Source organism: Eutrigla gurnardus, assembly GCF_963514095.1.
Source record: "Eutrigla gurnardus genome assembly, chromosome: 22".
Classification (NCBI taxonomy): domain Eukaryota; kingdom Metazoa; phylum Chordata; class Actinopteri; order Perciformes; family Triglidae; genus Eutrigla; species Eutrigla gurnardus.
In genome coordinates this window covers 10,592,444-10,611,946 of record NC_139933.1, presented here as the reverse complement: position 1 = coordinate 10,611,946, position 19,503 = coordinate 10,592,444, and the positions used below count along the sequence as shown (strand labels likewise).

The 19,503-nt window shown below is 44.9% G+C and overlaps 1 protein-coding gene across 1 annotated transcript in view; it reads right to left on the bottom strand.

Annotated features, from left to right (window-relative positions):
• Window positions 1–19,503, bottom strand: part of ankfn1b (ankyrin repeat and fibronectin type III domain containing 1b) — a 98,992-nt gene that overhangs the window by 16,985 nt on the left and 62,504 nt on the right. The window contains exons 5-7 of the mRNA XM_084040228.1: window positions 15,486–15,608; window positions 2,580–2,799; window positions 2,169–2,376 (exon numbers count right to left, since the gene is read on the bottom strand). Coding sequence (XP_083896354.1) covers window positions 2,169–2,376; window positions 2,580–2,799; window positions 15,486–15,608 — 551 coding nt within the window. The remainder of the gene's footprint in view (window positions 1–2,168; window positions 2,377–2,579; window positions 2,800–15,485; window positions 15,609–19,503) is intronic.

Below are 19,503 nucleotides of genomic sequence, written 5' to 3'. Positions count from 1 at the left end.
AAATGTGAACACTGATGGTGGATGCGATGCTCAATTAAAAATATTGGAATTGTGATAGTGGCTGGAACAGATAGAGCAACTTTTGCAATAAAAGTATAGAAGAGGTAATGTAAAGCTGTGGAGGTCACACAGGACAGTAGCACACTGTACTGTACTTCGTCTTTGGTGGCTGGTCATCCTGGGAGTGTTTGGGACTGGTGTGTGTCTGTGTTTAGTCTGTGTGGTCTGTGTTTGTTCGTTGTAGATTCCACTGTTGAGCGTTAGATTCCACTGTTGACAGTAAGTTTAAAGCTCCGTGTCAAAATGTCCATCTGGGTGTTTAATTCTGCAGCTCTCTCTGTGTCTCCTCGGCGGCTGGGAGCTTCTCTTTGAATCCCGGCGTCTCTTCTGGGTGTCAGTTTGGTCGTCCTCTTCAGCCACTCGTGTGAAGACTTAGAGGCCATTTGTCACTTTGACAAAACAGGTAACGAGGACTTTTGGACTCTTGCGGGGATGAAAATAACTGTCAAAGGTCCATTTTGATTTACATTCCCAGCCCTTCTAGTGCTAGAAACAGGTCCAGATGCTGTCGCCAGTGTGTACGTGTGTCTTGATTTGTCCTTACTTCACATCAAGGCCCGGGATCCTTCTAGAGCACATTAAAGTGCCGTCGTCAATATTGAAAGTCACCGAGGGGGATTTATAATGTGAATATGAAGTTGCTTTGGAGAACATGTTTGATTGTCTTCGTCTGCTTTCGTCTCTCTGGTAACCGCACACTGTGAAGTCGAGCGTGTCAATATCAATGAGGATCAGAGTCGATTCCTTTCAAAAGTCGAGGAGAAGTCTGCAGCCTCTTTGATGTCAATTCTCCTCAGATGGAGTTTGATTAGTACGTACGTATAAAAATAGAAACCCTTTACATTCCTTATGTGCTGTATTTCCCTCTCTTTCTTCGTCCTTTGTCTCTCTCTCTCTCTCTCTCTCTCTCACACACACACACACTCTCTCATGAGTTATTTGAGTTCTGCCGTACAATCAAAGAGCACACTTCAGTAAACATCACTTTCCATTCAAGTGTTTTCAATTTAATGATACCTTTATAAGACGCCTGGCTCAGCTCTGGAGTAGTGTGTGTGTGTGTGTGTGTGTGTGTGTGTGTGTGTGTGTGTGTGTGTGTACAAAGTACAAACACAAACAGCCTAGGAGCCGTACTGGCGAGTTCTAATCATTAACAGAGGAAGGGAGCAGAGGCTCAGCAGATCACAGACAGTGAAAAGTGCTTATGAAGATGACTAATATTGCATCATGATTACCACCCCTTCATCCCTTTTAATATGTTTTCACTGCCAGCGCACAACAAAAGGAGATGTGCCGGGTTTGTGTGCCGATGAATGCATTACTGCTAACGCACGCCGTTTTCTTTGGGCGACACCTGCGGTTGCTTTTGGTGGCAGCTGACGTTGCCATGGCAGCGGGATCGGTGTCCACGACGACAGTCGTGTGGCTGTCGAAAGCCCAAACAAACTCGGTCTGGTATCAGTTCTGAGCCACACTAAGGATTGAAATCTACATAGGAAAAAAAAAAAGGAGAACCGATCCGTCAGTGAGTGACAGATGCGGTTCGGGTCCTCGCTGCTTTTCCACATATCGCACAGGATTTGATTGGCGAAGGGATCGGGGTAAATCAACTTGCCTCCTGCTCAAAGCCAAGGAAGCATTTGCTATGGTATGATTCATCTGTACGCCAGCCAAACTCCAAAATAAGTAAAGAGATGTCAGATTTTTACAAGGAAAAAATCTGATTAAATACTGAATAGAAAATAGAAGAACTGCTCTTATCAAAGACATTGTGGTAACCAAAGAAAAGATCATGGGGGTTTTTTTTTGACAGAAAAAGAGAAATAGAGCTACTTTAGTCAATTTACTAGAATTATCTCTGTATGTATGGACTGTAACAGCGGGCTTTGCATTACCTCCCTTTCAATCAGTCACAGTGAATGAACACAATCCAGCGAGTGGGTGTTTGTGATATGCAGTAAAATAAAGAAAAAAACCTGCAGCTGCCATTATTGTGGCATTCGCTGTAGGTGCTGTCTATTGTGCTCCAACGATGGTTCGGTCCCGTTAACATTGAAAAGCTCCACATGTGTCTGGGTGTTACAGGTACGTGGTGTTCCTCTACTCACAGTGGGGACTCTCCTTGGCTCCGGCTCGCAGGAGCAGCTTGGCCATGGGCACGTTGTTGGTCATGATGGCGATATCGAGGGGCAGGAGGCCCTCACTGTTTGGGGTGTTGTGGTCTAGCTCCTCCAGACTGTACTGGGACAGAAGCAGCTGCACCAAGTCCAACTCCTGGTGCTCCACTGCCTCAAACAGCGCTTCGTTACTCTGGAACTGGGAGAAAAATCAGCTAATATCAGTGAATCCCTGCACACAACACCGTCCACATACATAATGTTTCTCGCAATACTACAATACTGAGATGGGTGGGCGTATGATGTTACTATTTGGTGCTCTTACTATCCAATTTTATATCGATATGGCTATTTTTAGACTACAATATTCCTGGGCTTATTATTTTTTCCTCCCCGACTTACTATGGTGGTTTTGCGCTGCCTCTCTTTGTCTCCTCCCCGTCCTGACACCACACTGTCCTCGAGGGCAGGGGGGTTCGTGCCCACACGGAACTTTCCAGACAAGTTGCGGTATAGGCGGCGAGCCGCGCTTGGCGAGGACAGGCTGGCCGACTTGCGGGCTGGGGCCGGCGGGTGGGCCTGGTCCCCCTTCATGGGCTGCGTCATCTTGGCAGAGTCGGCCCTGGAGGAGAGACGGATGGTAAGAGACAGTGGGGGATACTGTGAGCGAGAGAAAAGGGCGGACTACAACAGTACATGGAACGCCGTGAGGCTCGATCGCTTCTGGAATCCAAAGAGCTTTTACACAGACAAAAGGTGCAACAGAGGATGGTTCACACTTAAGTTCAGAAGAAGTCAGCCCTTTCCTCAGCTTTATAGCTTTCCAGTTTATCGCCATAAAACAATTAAATGTGCATTAAATGAATGCAGTTTGTAATCTACAGGAAACAAGTTTAGATTCTGGCTCTGGCTGGAAATTCATCAATTCAATCCCTTCATAACCACAAGCAAAAAATGATTGTCAACCCCCTGGGAGGGGGGTTCCAAACAGCTGGTTCTACAACATGGTGATAAATGACACGATTCTGCCAGATGGGCACAAAGCTGACATTATCATTCGTCTGAGTCATCCTGCACCGGCGACGCCAACCTGGTCGCCGGCTTTCCGGTGCTGCTTCTGTCCCGTCATATCTTTCTGATAGGTTCCAGAAGATCAGCATCTCTTGCCACTGGTGTCTTGGCATCACTGGTATGACGAATATGTCTCCCCCCCCCCCTCCATTCCGCCATGGGAACCGTGGCGATGACAGTGTGTTTCTGGGGTGAGTCTGGTACGTGGTGTTCACACACCCTCGACTGCTGAAGGAAATGTCAGCAGGACCGCACAGGCGATGGTGACAGACTCCGTGACGGGTCCCACCAAACAGAGGCGGGGAGATAAATGAATTCCTCAAGGACGCACTTTCAACAGCTTTCTTTCCTTTTTTTCCTCCTCCCTCGTCTCCTAACTTCTTATGGTTCCCTTCTTAACATCTCTTCCCTTATTTCGCTGCTCCGTTCCGTCCCTTGGCTCTTGACCTTTCGCTCTTTCACCGTATCTCCTTATTGCCTCTCATTTCCCTCCCACCATCTCCCACATTCTCTTCTCCCCCCTTCCCTATCTCCCTAATGCCTCTCCTCTCTCCTTGATTCAACTCTGAATCACCTTTTTATCGCAAAGGCAGTAATTAGCTGTAATTAGGTAATAAGTAAGAAGATTTATGTTCCGAAAGAGCGACATAAAGATGATAACCTACTGGATTTGATTGGGAGCAGTTACATCTATTGGCCGGGCCGAAAAAAAAAGAGTTCATAATTTCAATCTCTGCAGCAGTCAACATGTTTGTCTCGAGCCGCGTGTGCCGTTCAAGTCCTTGAGAAATTGCTTGCTTATTATCAGTCACTCTGGCAAACATCATCAGTTAAACACCGCAAAGGTAAATGTTGTTCTTAAAAAGCAATGGTTTGAACAGGGGCAAGGAGAGGTTGAGGAAAGTAAATAAAGGTTGAGTTACGTTGGTCCATCACGCCATATGCCAAGAAGTATCACCCGGGCCAAGAACAGATTTGTCAAGGTGAGAACATCTGTAGGAAAAATGTTATTTATACTCCCGCTCCGCTATGGACGTGTGAGCCACACACACACACACACACACACACACACACACACACACACGCACATAGACCCTCCCCCAACACATGCAGTTTGTACAACAGCTGACGGCAGCCCACATAGTAGACTTTAAAGCAGCTTCAAGCCCCCGCAACAAGCCCTTTTTCACAGGGCCGATACACCTAAAATACCCACGATCCCCGTCCCTTCCCGCTCCGTCCCATCCATCTCCACTCCATCCCGTAATAGAGGCCTTATTTTAGGCATCCTCGTGTTCCCGGCCGGGCCTAACCTATTCCAGGGTTCCAGATAAAGCGCGGCAGGTATTTGGAATAATTTTTCCATGGGCCTGGCCCGGAAGATAAAACAAGAGATATATTTGTAATGCGTGTGCCGGTATCCCATTTCAAAGAGAAAGCCCGTTGGAATCCGGCCCCGGGCTTATTGTTATTTGCCTGAGATGGAACAGACAACTTTTTTTTGCTGTCGGCAGGACGGTGCCCCATCACTCTCTGACGACATTAGGGAGTGTGTAACGTGGTGTAGGGTGTGTGTGTGTGTGTGTATTTACTGTCAAAGAGATGCTGCATCCTACACGTGATATTAGGGTGTCTTTTCCCAATGACATGCCCCCTACTACCCCAGGGAAAGATGAAAGACAATCATAACACAATAACAAATACAATCCAAAATGTAAAAAAGGATCACATTTGTCCATACTGTTGTTGTGTGTGTCTGCTGTCAATACGTGCTGACACTGACCACGTCTTGTAGTCGCATATTTGGTGAACAACCCGTGGTTAGTGCTTAACCTCAGTAACAAATCCATATGACTCCCTCGTGCTTAGGTAGGACATTTGAATGCAGACAGAGGTTCTTATAGAATATACATTCAATTTGCTATCAAAAATACAAAAACCTGGATAAATGACTAGAGATTCAAAAGCTCAAAGACATCACGCACGCTTTAACCAAGTTTGGGAAACAGGAAGCAGTTCTGGGAAACCAAAGTCTCCACCAAAAGCCAGGCTTCATGTTTGGCCCCCAATCAATCCCACATCAAATACACCCAGTCTGCTACAATGAGACTGCATCAGTGCCGACAAACAATCAACACCCCAAAAACTGCGAGCACACAAACACTCAGCATTGGCTTTATTAGTTGTTTCGGCTTGTTTACACAAACAGCTCAGTCCTCCAGACAGTGAGTCACATGTAAACAAAGACTACATATAAAACACGCAGACGAGAGTCCAGACAATTACTGACTCAACGTCGAGATGGGAAAAACCTGTTATTTAAGAAAACGTAGAAACAAATAAAGGTTAATTCCAGCGTCTTAGAATTTCCAAGATTTTTGGTGCGAGCTCAAATGCAGCCACAAGTATGCACATAACAGCTCATAACAGTTTGCAGAAGGAAATCTCGGAAAACACTTCAAAGCAAATCTGCAACATATAAATGACACTGTCAGCACCGAGCTAGCAATGAATTCCTTCACAGCTACTTGACACGAGTCCCGTTCCATTTGATTGATTTTATTGTCAGGTAAGAATGAGGTTACATCGAACTCAAATCACTGTTTTACAACAAGCCCTACTACGTAATGCTGAAATGGCTCAGACTAATGGGAACCTGAATGTGAGCAAAAAAAAATTTCTTGGCCAGAGCCTATTGCTTATATAAATATAGATAACATTCATCTAAACTATAATAAAATGGAAAATGTCTTCACAACACAGGCACAAAGAGTCTAAAGCAACACATTTTGTTGCGTAGTGGGATACCTCCAGGCGTGGGCTTTTATGTGTGTATGCACGTGTGCACTAGTAAAAAAAATGAAATTCATCAGAGCTACTGACCGCAGCGTATACATGCGCTGTCATTGGCGTAGAAACCAACTGTTAAAAGTAACATAATCACGCAACACCACCTTCAGAAACCTACATGGTTATATTTGTCCCTAAGAGGTTCAAGGAATGGAGCTTTTACAACAATGCTCTCGGCCAAAACGTGTTTAATCAGTTTAATTCTTTATTCCATAACACCTCCCGCCTCCGTCTGGTCTCCCCCACATTTCTCCTTCTACCAGTGCCTCTGATCCACCACCTTCCCCCGACTCCATCCCCTGCCATCCCATCACAGTGTGTCACAAGGTCTTTTACTGGTAGGCTGTGGGACCTGATCTTCAAACTTCTCACCGGTGCTTTAGTTTACTGTCACAAGAACACGTTGGTGTGTCAAATCATGGTTATTACACACAAGTCCCTACAACAACAAACAAAGAACCGGAGGAAGGTTATAGGTGGAGAGAGAGATAGAGAGAGATGAAGAAGAAAAGGCAAAGAGCGGCACCAGAAAGACAGTGCTCGCTGAAAACAGGGTGGTGGGGGTCAGAGAGACAGACAGTGAGAGGAGAAAGTTGCGCACACACACACACACACACACACACACACACACACACACACACACACACACACACACACACAGAGTACGCTGGCTGCTCTAAATGTGGCTTGTAGAAGGAAATTCTGAAATCTGAGTCTTGGCACCAGACAGGCTGGAAGCAGGCAGGCTGAGGGAGAGAGAGAGGGAGAGCAAGGGAGAGAGAGAGAGGGATGGGGGGGGGGGGGGGGGGGTATTACTAGAATTCATATAGCCATCCCCTCTGTTTGGCTCTTATCAGCTTATAGGCAGCATAAGGCCACGCCAACACTGTGACCTACGGCCCCTAATGCACACTAAGTTGGCATGGCAACACAACAAATGCAGACATACACACCCGCGCTCACATATTAAAACATACGCATGCACATGTGCAGCCCTGTGTGTCGAGATCTCCCTGGCTTTTACAGCCGAGGAGACAATCGGAGGGACTCTTACAGGTCTTTGGGGGTAACGTTTTACGGGTGAAATTTTTATGGAGGGATGCATCAGGTGTGTGCATGGATGGAATGATGTTTCAGCAGGACACATTTGCTAAAAAACATCCCCTTTTAGGGGTCTAAAGGGTGAGACGCAGATGGATTATGATACCAGATGTGCATTTTGAAAAGTGGCAGACAGGACACAATACCTGATCATCAGCCAGATTATTATATGATTATTAACATGGACGGTGGTTTTTAAATGGTGTTCTTACATCACCTAGCCTGTTGCTCCACAGACAGCAGACAACATAACTGATAGCAGACAGGACGAAGCCATGGGCCCTTTTGTTTACACCAGGTTTACACCATCATCAATGCGATATTTTCCCACCGTTGACTCATCCACTCTAGACTCAACTTCCTTTCTTTGATGAGCTGTTCTGAGACGGTGGCGTTTCATATCATTTTTCTAAGGTGATATTTATCTTTTGTGAGCTTTAATCATTTGCGTGACACATTCAGCATAATCAAAGAATGTTGCCTGTGATGTCGGAGCTGGGTTTGTTCACATCTGCTGTTAGTCACAGTTAGTCAAAAAAGTTACTGAACTGGAAAACCCTGAAGGCATTCTGTTTTTTTTTTTTTTACGTATGCTTTCAATTCATACGTGACTCACTTTGAAGTGTGAGCTGTGGGCATAATTGGGGAGCAAACTGTGGACGCCAGGTATATACGATACCATGCCGCATGCTCCCACATGAACGTGCTCCCACCGCCCTTTATAGCTCTCCCATTTACACAGTCCCTTTTCTGTCTCCCCTATTATCTTATCCCCTTCTTCTCACTTTCTCTCTCCCTTGGGAGAACGGCAGAGAAAGAGTGAGCGCTCCGCTGTATGTTTAACCTTTGAAGTGGGCCTGCTGTGCCGAGCAAGGCCTGCCACCTGTTGACTGTGTGTGTGTGCATGTGTTGCGTGTGCACGCAGAGGTAAATCTCTCTAATTTTGATGAGCAGAGACAACAGCGGAGTCACCATGGGGATGTGGTGGCGGGCTGCAGCCAGCGTTCTCAGGAGGGGGGAGGTGGGGGGGTGGTGCTTCCAAGGTGGGATCACACACACACACAAACATACACACAACCCCTCCTCTGTCAGAGGCTTGGTGACACCATGTCTCCCATGGCGATCGTGGGCCCAGCCTGGGTGGCTCCAGGCCTTCTGTGTGTCTCTCTCCGAGTGAGTGTGTGTGTGTGTCACACCAAAGGGGTCCCTGCCTGGGCCGCCATATGCCACCCACCCAGCCAGGCAGAGGAGAGGGGCGGGGGCGACCCCTGGCCACTGAAGCCACCAGTTGGCCCATTCTCTCAGTCACACGCCGGCCGGGCGCCATGTTTAAAGTCCCACGGCTGTTTATGTGGGATGGGGATGGAGGGAGGTGCTCGGGGAGGGTTAGTCTCCTGACTATGATAAATCCTTTGTAAAAAGGGATAACGTGAATGCTCACACGCAAATATGTACACTCCTGTTTGAGGATATATGGGTGGATGGAGGGATAATAAAGAGTGTGTGATGCATGATAACAAACTCATGACATCAGTGTGTGTGTACACTGGATGGCAGACATGTAGGAGCTAGTTTCATGTTTGGTCCCCTGACTTCAATCAGGAAAATTAAAGAAAGCTGTAGAAAGTTATTAATAAAATAAACGCACTTGACATCAATGGCGATTAGACCCAGTTAAGACATTGCTGTTTGGAGGGAGTCGCATCACGAGTCTAGGTTTGTGAGGTGGTGATCATTTAAGGTTGAGGCTTCAGATAAAGATTTAGATGCACGAGACCTGGAATGAGTTCCTGTTGGACCCAAATCTGGAAACACTGAGAGTCGTGCAGGTGGAAGTCAACAATTTGATCGTGGCGCCAGGATCAGCTGATTTAAAAAATAAATCATAAATGAGTGAGAGAAAGTGCAATTCCTCTGGATTGTCATCCGAAGGTCGGTAAGTCAAAGTCTTTACCGGCTCTCGCAGTGCTTCTGTTCTATTTGTCGAGCACGCTGACGTGGGTCTGGAGGTCTGTACTACCTGAGCTCCCTATCACAATCTGTAAACCATTTTCTCAAGACTAGTTTCAAACCACAAACCTCTCGGGGTCCCCAACCGATTTTCTTTCTGCCTCTGACCCTGAATACAACCCTCACACAGACACGAACCCTCACACACACACACACACACACACACAGACACACACACACACACACACACACACACACACACACACACACACACACACACACACACACACACACACGTGCAGAAAGTAGGCAGAGGGGTGTAGTTTCCCCGGCTTTGGTTGTCTTTTATCAGCTTATAAGCAACACATGGAGCCACGCTAACCCTCTGACCCACGGGCTGTCTGTCTCTGCACACACACACACACACACACACACACACACACACACACACACACACAGAAAAAAAACACACACAGACACACTACATTAACTGGCTCTTTTTCCCCCATGCTCTTTATTTCGAAACCTCTCTCTTCCCAACTCCACAGTCCCATTTAAAGAGCTCTTCGTCACTCACTCTAGCTGTCGCTCTTCATCATCTTTTCAATCTGCCATTTCATCTACTTCACTCTCAATCATTCTCACTCTCTCCCTCCTCTTCTTACCTATTCCAGTCTTCTCTGACATCCCCCTTTTCCCTCCTCCTCACCACCTACTTCTCTCTTTCAGTCTACCTACCTACCTCCCTCCCTCCCTCCCTCCCGCCCTCCCCACTCTGTCTCTCTGTGTCTGTGTGCTGAGTTGAGGTTTGGAGTGGAAACCAGAGTATCAAGCCGGAGACACACAGGACAAGAGGGAGCCAGCCTCATAAATCTCCCTTAGAGCGGCCCACAGCATCCAGAGTCCAGAAGATGGTGTGTGTACATATTTCAGCGAATGCATTTGTGTGTGAGAGTGCATGCATGTCTGAAGTGTGCATGTAGGTGATTGTACGTATGAGTGTGTGTGTGTGTGTACTTGATGTACTTAATTTGTGTGTATGTAATGTGTCTGTATTTGTTTATGTGTGTGTGTGAGAAAGAATAACCCAGGACTTATCCAAAAGCAGAAACTCTGCTCCCTGGAATCTATAGTCTCTCATCTTGCCAACAACTCAGTCTCAACAAATTAATATTGCAGGCCAAGAAGCCGGAGAAGTCCAAACCCGACAGGACAGCTGACACGGCGCAAATACACAGTTTTTGTTCTGGGAGGAAAATGTTTCCTCATATGCTCGTTGTCAATAAAAACGTGTTTCTATTAGCGTCTTTGTCACGGACGCGTTCAAAATAGTTCTGAAAACAACCTCACCGCAAGGTCCATCTAGTGCTGTAGCTATACGGAGGCTTTCAATCATATTGCATGATCTTCATCTGCTTGCTCAGTTGTTGTGGGATCGCAGAGGTTTCTACTTTTTTTCCTGAGCACTTTGAGGACTCCTCGTCCGTGTGGCCTTAAAAAATAAAAGCATCTCAGGATTGAAGGCCGCAGACAAGAACAAGGTGTATATTTTCTGTGATGAACAGAGTACCACCTGCACACTGACAAAAATATTTTCATTTCTAAAAGCCTACATGTGATGTGTGTATAAATATGTTATTCTTATTGTATTATCAGTAAAGCTGTGGAGAAAAAAATGCTTTCGCAGCACAATATTGCATCCAGTTTATATAATGAATCTATCTCTAACTTGTCTAACCGTGTTACTCTTGTGTGTCGAAGCTTTGAGGGGTCAAAACAATCTAAGAATAATGTTATTTCACTGCAAGTAAGTCGACAACTTAGCAGAACGAGGATCAGTTCCCTCCTGTCACCATCTTTAACAGCGCGTTCTGAGCGGAATTTCTAAAAAAAGAGAAATTATAGGGATCTATAACCTTTTTTGTCCCTCTTGTTTGAACTGACGGCTCTCAGCCACAGAAGAAAGGAGGGAATCTAAAGAGAGGCTGAAAAAGAAAGAGCGGGGGAATATTAAATCAAATTAGAACCAAATGAGGCGAGTGGCACACTGTCTAAAACCACTTTACACCCGGGCCCCTTGAGCATTGCCCTCCTTTTTTCCACTAAGACTTTGGTGATTTCTCTATGTTCTTTTTATTCCCTTTGTGCACAATTCACAAGGATTAGCACTTGGTAACCCCCGTTCCCCCCTTTACACACCAACTCAACACAGTGTTAACTATTACAATGTGTGGTTGCTCATGTATGTGTGTGAGCATGAATATCAAGGAGAAAAATCAGACACGCATGAGTTTCTACCACTGTGTGTGTGTGTGTGTGTGTGTGTTAATATATCGACTACGGGAAGGGGAGGCTGGTTTCTCTCCTGGCATCGAAATTAGGACGTCATCCTAAGAGTGCTGTCAGCTCCGAGTTATTCCTGAAGACAGGGTGGCACCAGGCAGAGCGGAGAGGCCTTCAGGGGATGGTGAGGGTTTTAAACCCTCCGGTGCACACACACTGCACAACCACACACATCACAATAAAACAATAATGGAGTAGTACCAACTTCAAATTTTGTGTTCATTTATGAAGTGAATACGGTTCGAGCACCGAATGCTAGTATACGTTGATGTTTAAGTACTTATGTATAGAGTTTCCTCTCCAGGCGAACTGCGGGGGAACTGCTATGGGAAATAAAAAACTGCTTGGCCGACATACATGGCTGCCTCTCCATTGTACTCAGGGGTTTTGGCAAAGGGCTGGAACTGCCTCTCTGTCACCATGAGAGGATATGGAAATAAAGACTTATTTACTGGCCCTGTGCTGGAACAGAACCAGTGTCCCTTTATAGCCCCAGTATTGACTCTCAGACGCTATTGGATGTCTCCCGGGTCCACGTCATGCACAAGAAACAAGGCAGCAAATACACACGGCAGGGGGAAAGTGTATTAGTTTAGATATTTAACTTAATGTTCGCATAATGCAAACGATCCCCTTCAGTGGCATGCAGTATCAACAGCAGTGTTCAAAATAATTAAGTTCTCACATGGCTTTTAGAGAAACAGAATTAAAATCGTCTTTTTATTCAGAAAAACAAAATAGGAATCTCACAAGGCCACTGTTTTCACCCCGCCAAAAAACTCACGGATCTAGATTGTAATTATTTATACTAATGGTTTCCTGGAAAATACCAAAACTTATCAATATTTTTCCAGAAATCTTAACAGGCAGCCATAACCTCTTATTTCCCCTTCACCACTCGCTCTCACCCCCTCTTTCCCCCCCCACCCATACCCTAGAGGCCATTTACTATGATTACCAATAACAATAACACTCCCATTATCTTTTATTATCGCATTTTCCCAAGGCCCTGCCAGCTCTCATGGACTTTGATAAAGCTACAAAACGGCTCCTGTTTCAGGCGTGTATATGGGCTGCCTTGGCGAAGAATTCCCTTAATAGTCACAGTTTGTTTAGGTATCTGACTTGAATCGACATAAACGGCAATGGTCCACTAAATAGATAGTAAAGTTTTCAGCCACCTGAGACTGCTTTACTGCGGGAGGGCTGCTGGTTTCCAGCATGGTATTTAATATAACCCTCGTGTTACTTTACAGGATTGGATTTACAGAGCGAAAGAAGATAAACATAATTGAATTTTACTTTAAAAGTGTATATAGGTGCATAATGCACCTACATGGTTCTATTACTGGCTCTCTGGTATATTTATTATTTTTGTTGTACCCACAATAAGATCTGGAGCTGGTAAAGGTGCTTTTAGTTACTGTGGACCTGCCCTCTGGAATGCTTTGCCTGATGAGCAATGAACTATAAAAACTGTGTGTGTGTGTGTGTGTGTGTGTGTGTTTATGTGTGTGCGTGTGTGTGTGTGTGTGAGAGAGAGAGGGAGAGAGAGACTAAAGCATGTGTGTGTGCATGTAAGTGTATGTGTAGGTATTGGGTGTATGTATAAATATTTGTATTTCTTTTTCATTGCTTTGTATACCACTGTGATACACATGCTTGATGTTTATTTGATTTTATTTATTATTTATCTCTTTATTCTTTTCTTTTTCATTTAAATGTGAAGCACATTGGGTTCCTTTGTAATGAAATGTGCTGTATAAATAAAGCTGCCTACATGTCAACGTTTCACATTCATACTGGCAAACACATTCCAGTGCTTTTACAGCCTCTTTTATCGAGACACAGAAAACTCACTGAGGCACCATCTGAACTAGGGATGTTGATAAATAACCGTTTAACTGAAAACAAAGACAGATGAATGCTATCAGAAAAGAAATATAAAAAAAATCAGAGGAGAATCTTGTAACTTATTGGCTGGTCCCCCAAAAAGCAGAGATGCACTAATACTGATACTGATATTGGTCCGACACCGAAATTCCTGTATGGAAACAATGGGTTGATCTGGTATCGGATAGCATTATCTAAATAAATATCAATTCAGTCAATTTTTATCTGTTTTAATTTATTTAATTTTGAACTACAAAGTAAGGAACTATCCCGATCTGGATTTCTTTTTCTTCTTTCAAGAATGAGAGGACCACAGAATATTCCTCACAGCTGGATGACTGGGTTTTATTTATGCTTTGTGAATTTTCTCAACGAATATGTATAAAAAACGCATCGGACTCAGTGTGCAAGGTTTCTGTGCATGACAAATTTTCCCGTTACTGGATGCATGTGTCCAAGACAATGCACGCAAAAATGTGTCTTTCTGTCCAGGACAGGTGAGCTGAGGACAGTTGACTGTTTTGCTCTACTAGGCAGATGGCTGTAAATGATGGGTGACCTGTTTCTATCGCTTGCAGTTGGATGGCTTGTTAGCACTTTAACCACAGCACCCCTGCATGCAAGGAACTGTTATCGTCGGTTAATGATTGGTTAACGAGGGTCGGTGATGAGTCATTTACAATTAACAATTACCTGTTAGCCAATCAATTATACAGATTGATTACAGGAAATGCTTTAAGTGTTGAACTATTCCAAAAATGCGACTGATTCATGTTTTTTTTTTAAGACGCTACTAGCACATGTGTTTTCCTTCCGCGTTGATGACTGTGCATTCCAGACGAGCCGTGCCGGTCTCGTCAGGAGCTGGACCGACCTCGTTTCACCTCCCGGTAGCATGACTCAGCCCTCGACCTTGAATCTCTGGGGTCCCTTGTTTATGATGTCAAAAAAAAGACCAGTCACACTCCTGTATCGGCGCCTCGCCCCGGAGAAAGTCAGAATCCAGCTGTAGCCGAGCCCCCCTCATCCCTCTCGTAAATGAGCATGTCCAATCTACCCACTGTGTTTCATTAAAAACAGACTACATCAATCAGGGCCTGAACTTTAAAGGCCAGGTCCCCTCTCCGGCAACATGGGAGAAAAACACGAAGCTGTTAAAGTAAAGGACCTCACACTGCACATACACTCCAAACGCTCGTACACTTAACACCACATTTCTGCCGGCGGACCACACATCGCAGCATCAGTCCGAGACCACACAGCGGGTCTCGTAAGGCCGACAAAAGACCTCGTAAGACCTCACACCGGGCCCGGGCGCGATGCGATAGGACCTCAGAGGATCCCACACCTGCAACTCCGCAAACCGCAAAGTAACTCCATTGAACAGCTACTGTAGTCCCCGCGCAGCAATTAGAAACCTGGAAACTGTTTAGACCCGTGACTGTTTGGACATTTTTTTACTTGATAAAATGAAGTGCAAAGGAAGTGTAAGATCCGCTCTAGCCTGGGGCTATTTCCCCAATGGTGAGAGAAGTATAATGGAAAAGCCAAGAATACATAGCAGGGAGCTCAGGGGGGGGATGCCAGATGGACAGACGGCAGGATGGATGGGTAGATAAATGAGCGGAGGCCGCGCAACAAGAGGGGAAGACTGGGAAGGAGTCCCATGGGTGGGGAAAGGAAAGCAGCTCCGTGATGGAAAGCTTTCAAACTCCTTTCATCGGCTGCCTGAGGACTGGAGCTTTACAAGAGCAAGATGAGCCGGCGCCACTGGAGCTGCTTGGCGCGCTTCAACGAAACCCAGACGCAGAGACGGAGCAAGACCCTATCAGCACTCCGCCCACTCCCTGCCCCCGCCCCCAAACACCATTCGCCCAATTGCAATCGACCTCAGCCTTGATACACACACAGTTGCAGTTGTCTCTTGTTAGTTGTCCTTGGATTTCGGTTGTGAAATCTGCATCTGATACCAGTTTAGGAAGTCTAATTTCATAATCTTCACATTCTGATAACCTAAAAGCCTGAAGCAGTTAAGGCCAATTACTCTATCGCAACCTTAGAATGTGACTAAGCAGATTAAGAGATGGTCTTTGGGCTTACCAGTCCACACTGAGGGATCGTCTCCTGTAGGACGCTGGTCGGTCCGTACAAGTCTTCTCTGCTTTGCCCACACGCTCTTTGAGGGACAGACGATGGGTGAATTTGGAGATCCCAGACTCTGACCTTGGGGACAGAACAAGAATACATGGATCAGGATCAGATCTATGGACTGGTTTAGACATGGCCCCATTGCGTGGATAATCTTTGAGAAACCTCCTGTCTTGCACTACATCCCTTGTCATACATTCTTCACATTCTTTTGCATTCTTGCAGAGAAGTTTAGGAGCAGTTAACATCAGTGCCGTTTTCCTCAGCTCTCAGTATAAAACAATGCAAATAAGAAAAGACAGGAGTGATATTTGTACTGTGGATTTATCGTCTCCACGACTCCAATAAATGATATCTGCCCCAAACAAAGGTTAAATGATGCTGGTGAAAACAAATGGGTTCTCTCATGCCTAAAATTAAACTCCATTTTTTGCAAAAATCACAATACTCAGTGGAAATGTAGTTTGTGAAGTTGATAAACAGCGTAACAAAGACGCAGCTCCCACAGGAAACATTAGGTTTCAGGGAAAGCCGCACACTTCCTGTCTAATTTTCTTCAAATCTTTTTTCATAGAAAAAAAAAGTGAAGTCACACACATTTTAATCTCCTCTACTGGGCAGCCAATGTCCCAGTTCAACCTTTTGTTCAAAATTAAATACAGGAAATGTAATATTTCTTCCATTCCGGCGCAGGATACATTTGATGAGACTCATGCAATATTGCTGCGGTAGCAGTGGGGACTAATCAAAATGTAATAATATTCTCTACCGAAGAGCCGAGCTCACAGAGCCACATTGCCGGAGCACATACAAATATGTGGTGTAAATATTCGCAAGACTTATTAAGCAAAGGTTTATATGAATATAGTGAAAATGAATAAATATCAAAGTACTGTAGGGCAAAAACAAAAAACAAGCATAAATCAAGGAATGTCCTAATGGTATTAGCATTAACACTTTTTTTGTACACACAATCATACATAAAATGATGTATTTTTCACTCACCTAATCTAACACACATGCTGTTTGAATTTCATTATGAAATGATAAAGCATCCCGAACAATGACTCATACGTACTCACTCACACACATACACGGATCTCTCAACCAGAGCCAAAAAGTGTTTTAGTGCTCGCGGTGAGGCTCGCAGGGACGGTTGGATTGAGGAGAGCACAGACTACAGGCTGCATCCTGTCACTCGGAAACCAAGCTCGTATCTGCCATCGCTGTCGTGGGTTTATGTAAGGTGCTGCAGAAATAGCCGTTCACATGAGGCTTTGATAAAAACAGAATTGATGAAATCGCATGCAATAGTTCATGCAGCTCTTTTGATTAAACAGTGACACGGGTGAGTGGCAGTGTGGTGATGCATCCAGTTTTCGCCTAACTCAATTGCCAGATTGGCATAATGTCACATGCTCAGTTTTGGGCATTGATTCATCCCCTTGAATGAGTTCCTCCTGAGAGAGGACAGAAGGTCTGTGAGTGTCCTTTCGAGTCCTTGAGAGACAGATTGAGATCTGAGAATGACTCAAATGGATCAAGACCGTGTAACGTCCCCACAGGTGTGAATGAAAGACCGCTGTGACCTTGGAAATTAGAGTGAGACCCCTTTTTAAAGTTTCACATCCGTGCCAGTTGGGCTTTCTGCTGGCCTGCCCTGCCTGGAACATTCTCTTCTCTTTTCCGAACTGATATAAAAATAAACGTCTCATAATAAGATTGCCTCATTGCCAAAATTCTATTTCATCCCTCTCTCAAAACAGGTCGACTCTGTGTACTTGACAGGCATCATAAATCAACTTTCTCTGAACACAAAGTAAAAAGGACAAACTAGATTTACCACCCTAACAGTTGTGTGCCTCCGCCGAGCCGTCTAGTCGTAATTTACATTCACGTCCGTCCAAGAGCATCATCATCGTCACTTGTTTGATCCTGTTCAACGTTTGTGTGAGATTGTCATAATTAACATAAGAATGTTTGAGTTATGGCTAAAGACGTGTGACCTTTGACCAACAAATTCTTATCAGTTCACCCTTGCATCCAAGTGGACGTTGTGCCAAATTTGCAGACTTTCCTTCCAGATGTTCCAGAGTAATCGCATTCATGACATTGGGATGAGCGTGAGGTCACGGTGACCTCGACCTTTGACTGACTACTAATATCTAATCAGTCCATCCTTGAGTTCAGGTGGACGTTTGTACCAAAATGACGAGGATATTCCCTCCAGGTTTCTATCGCGTTCACAGGGACATATAATGTATATAATATAACCTAATAGAATGAAACTGGCCACAAAAATCAAACACTTTACAATAAATAAGAAAAGATTTTCTATCTGTATAAAAAGGGGAAACGTTTTCTTCCTGGAGCGTATTCTTTCATGCTACAACAACAGACTCCTGGTAAGGCCAGCTGTTGCTCTACAAAGACGTTGCCATAAGCTGAGATGAAAATACACGAGTTCTCATTGAGAATGACCTCATGCTATGGCTTATCTAGGAGAACAACCCCCCGGTCCTACTGCCTTTCGTTCCCACTCCTACACCCTCAACTACTGTTTCCTGACCCCGCGCCAGCGTCTCCAAAGAGTTGGTCGACAAAGAGGCATATTTTCCTGTATGAATCACACGAGCGGGGTGTGGGATTTTAGTCAGATGGCAGAGCAACCCCTAATTGATGGTATTAACTTAGGCCGGTCTTCTTCTTCTTCAAGGGCTTTTAATTGAATTAGTAGCACTGCCCTGTGCATGCCAGCTACTGACAACCATTGATGTTAATGTCCCTTTCCATAAACTGTATTTCACTGGTCTGAGAAACTCTGCTGCATAAATAGACTACAGGGGTGATTGGTCCGGATCATCACTGGTTGTTAATAATTGCCTTGGTTTATATAGATCTAATATGTTTGGCCTATGCCCAATAGTTACATTAAGGGTTCCCTGTAAAACTTCAAACAACCTTCTGGATCAAACACATGACACGACACGGCCGTAGGAAAATGACTTCAATGCCATGAAAACACATAGGATCATGACTTCAAAGACACGGGGGCCAGTGGACATAGAGGAGGACTCAGGGAATCCCTTTGAGGGGTTTAGAGGCAAAATGGACATGCGAAGCAGGTGGGTCTCAGTGGAGGGGATCTGCTGGCAACTGGCTGCCTCTTGGCTCCCTGAGAGCCCCGACCCCTGGCTCCGCCCCATGCAGCTGTCCCCGATAACATCATCACGGCAACACACTGCGGTGATGCAATCCCCTTAGAGGCCCACTCAGGATATCCCGCTCGATTATCCTCTCATCAGAATTATATTTTCTCTTTCATTTTTCCTGGTGTTGATTACGGTTTATAAAAATCAGTGATTGATTGTTTTTTCCAAAAAAGAACTGAGGCTATGATGTGACCTTGAAGCCATGTGACCCTAAACACGCAGAAACAATGAAGCATTTAGCCTATAGCGCCGCCCATGAAAGTGCCTACATTGGCCAGAATTCCCTGTCCTCGTTCAAAGCCAATACAGTCATACCTGTAAATGTTAGTCCTTTGTCATTTCCCATCTCACCACTCAGGCACTTTGCCGTGATCACAATGAACAAAGACACAGGTTATTAAGCAATTTAAGACCACATGCTGAATGGATGCTTGCTGAGCGAAGCTGCACAGCATGATGTAGACACAGTGGACAGCAGCTCTGCAGTGGAAGCTTTGTATTTTCCCATCCTTTTTCAATGTGTTCCTGGTGTATAAAGCTGGCAATTTGAGAAATGCAATCTTTAAAAAGCAACAAAAAGATAAAAAATATATGTATTGTAATGCATTTTTTCCGAGAACTGAGATCTTTATTCTATATCCAGTGAAGCATCTAAACATCTGATGGATTGGCATGACATTTTGTACAGACATTCATGGTTCCTTGACTTTCTGGTTCCAATGACTTTGGTGATCCGTTGACTTTTCCTGTAGCGCCAC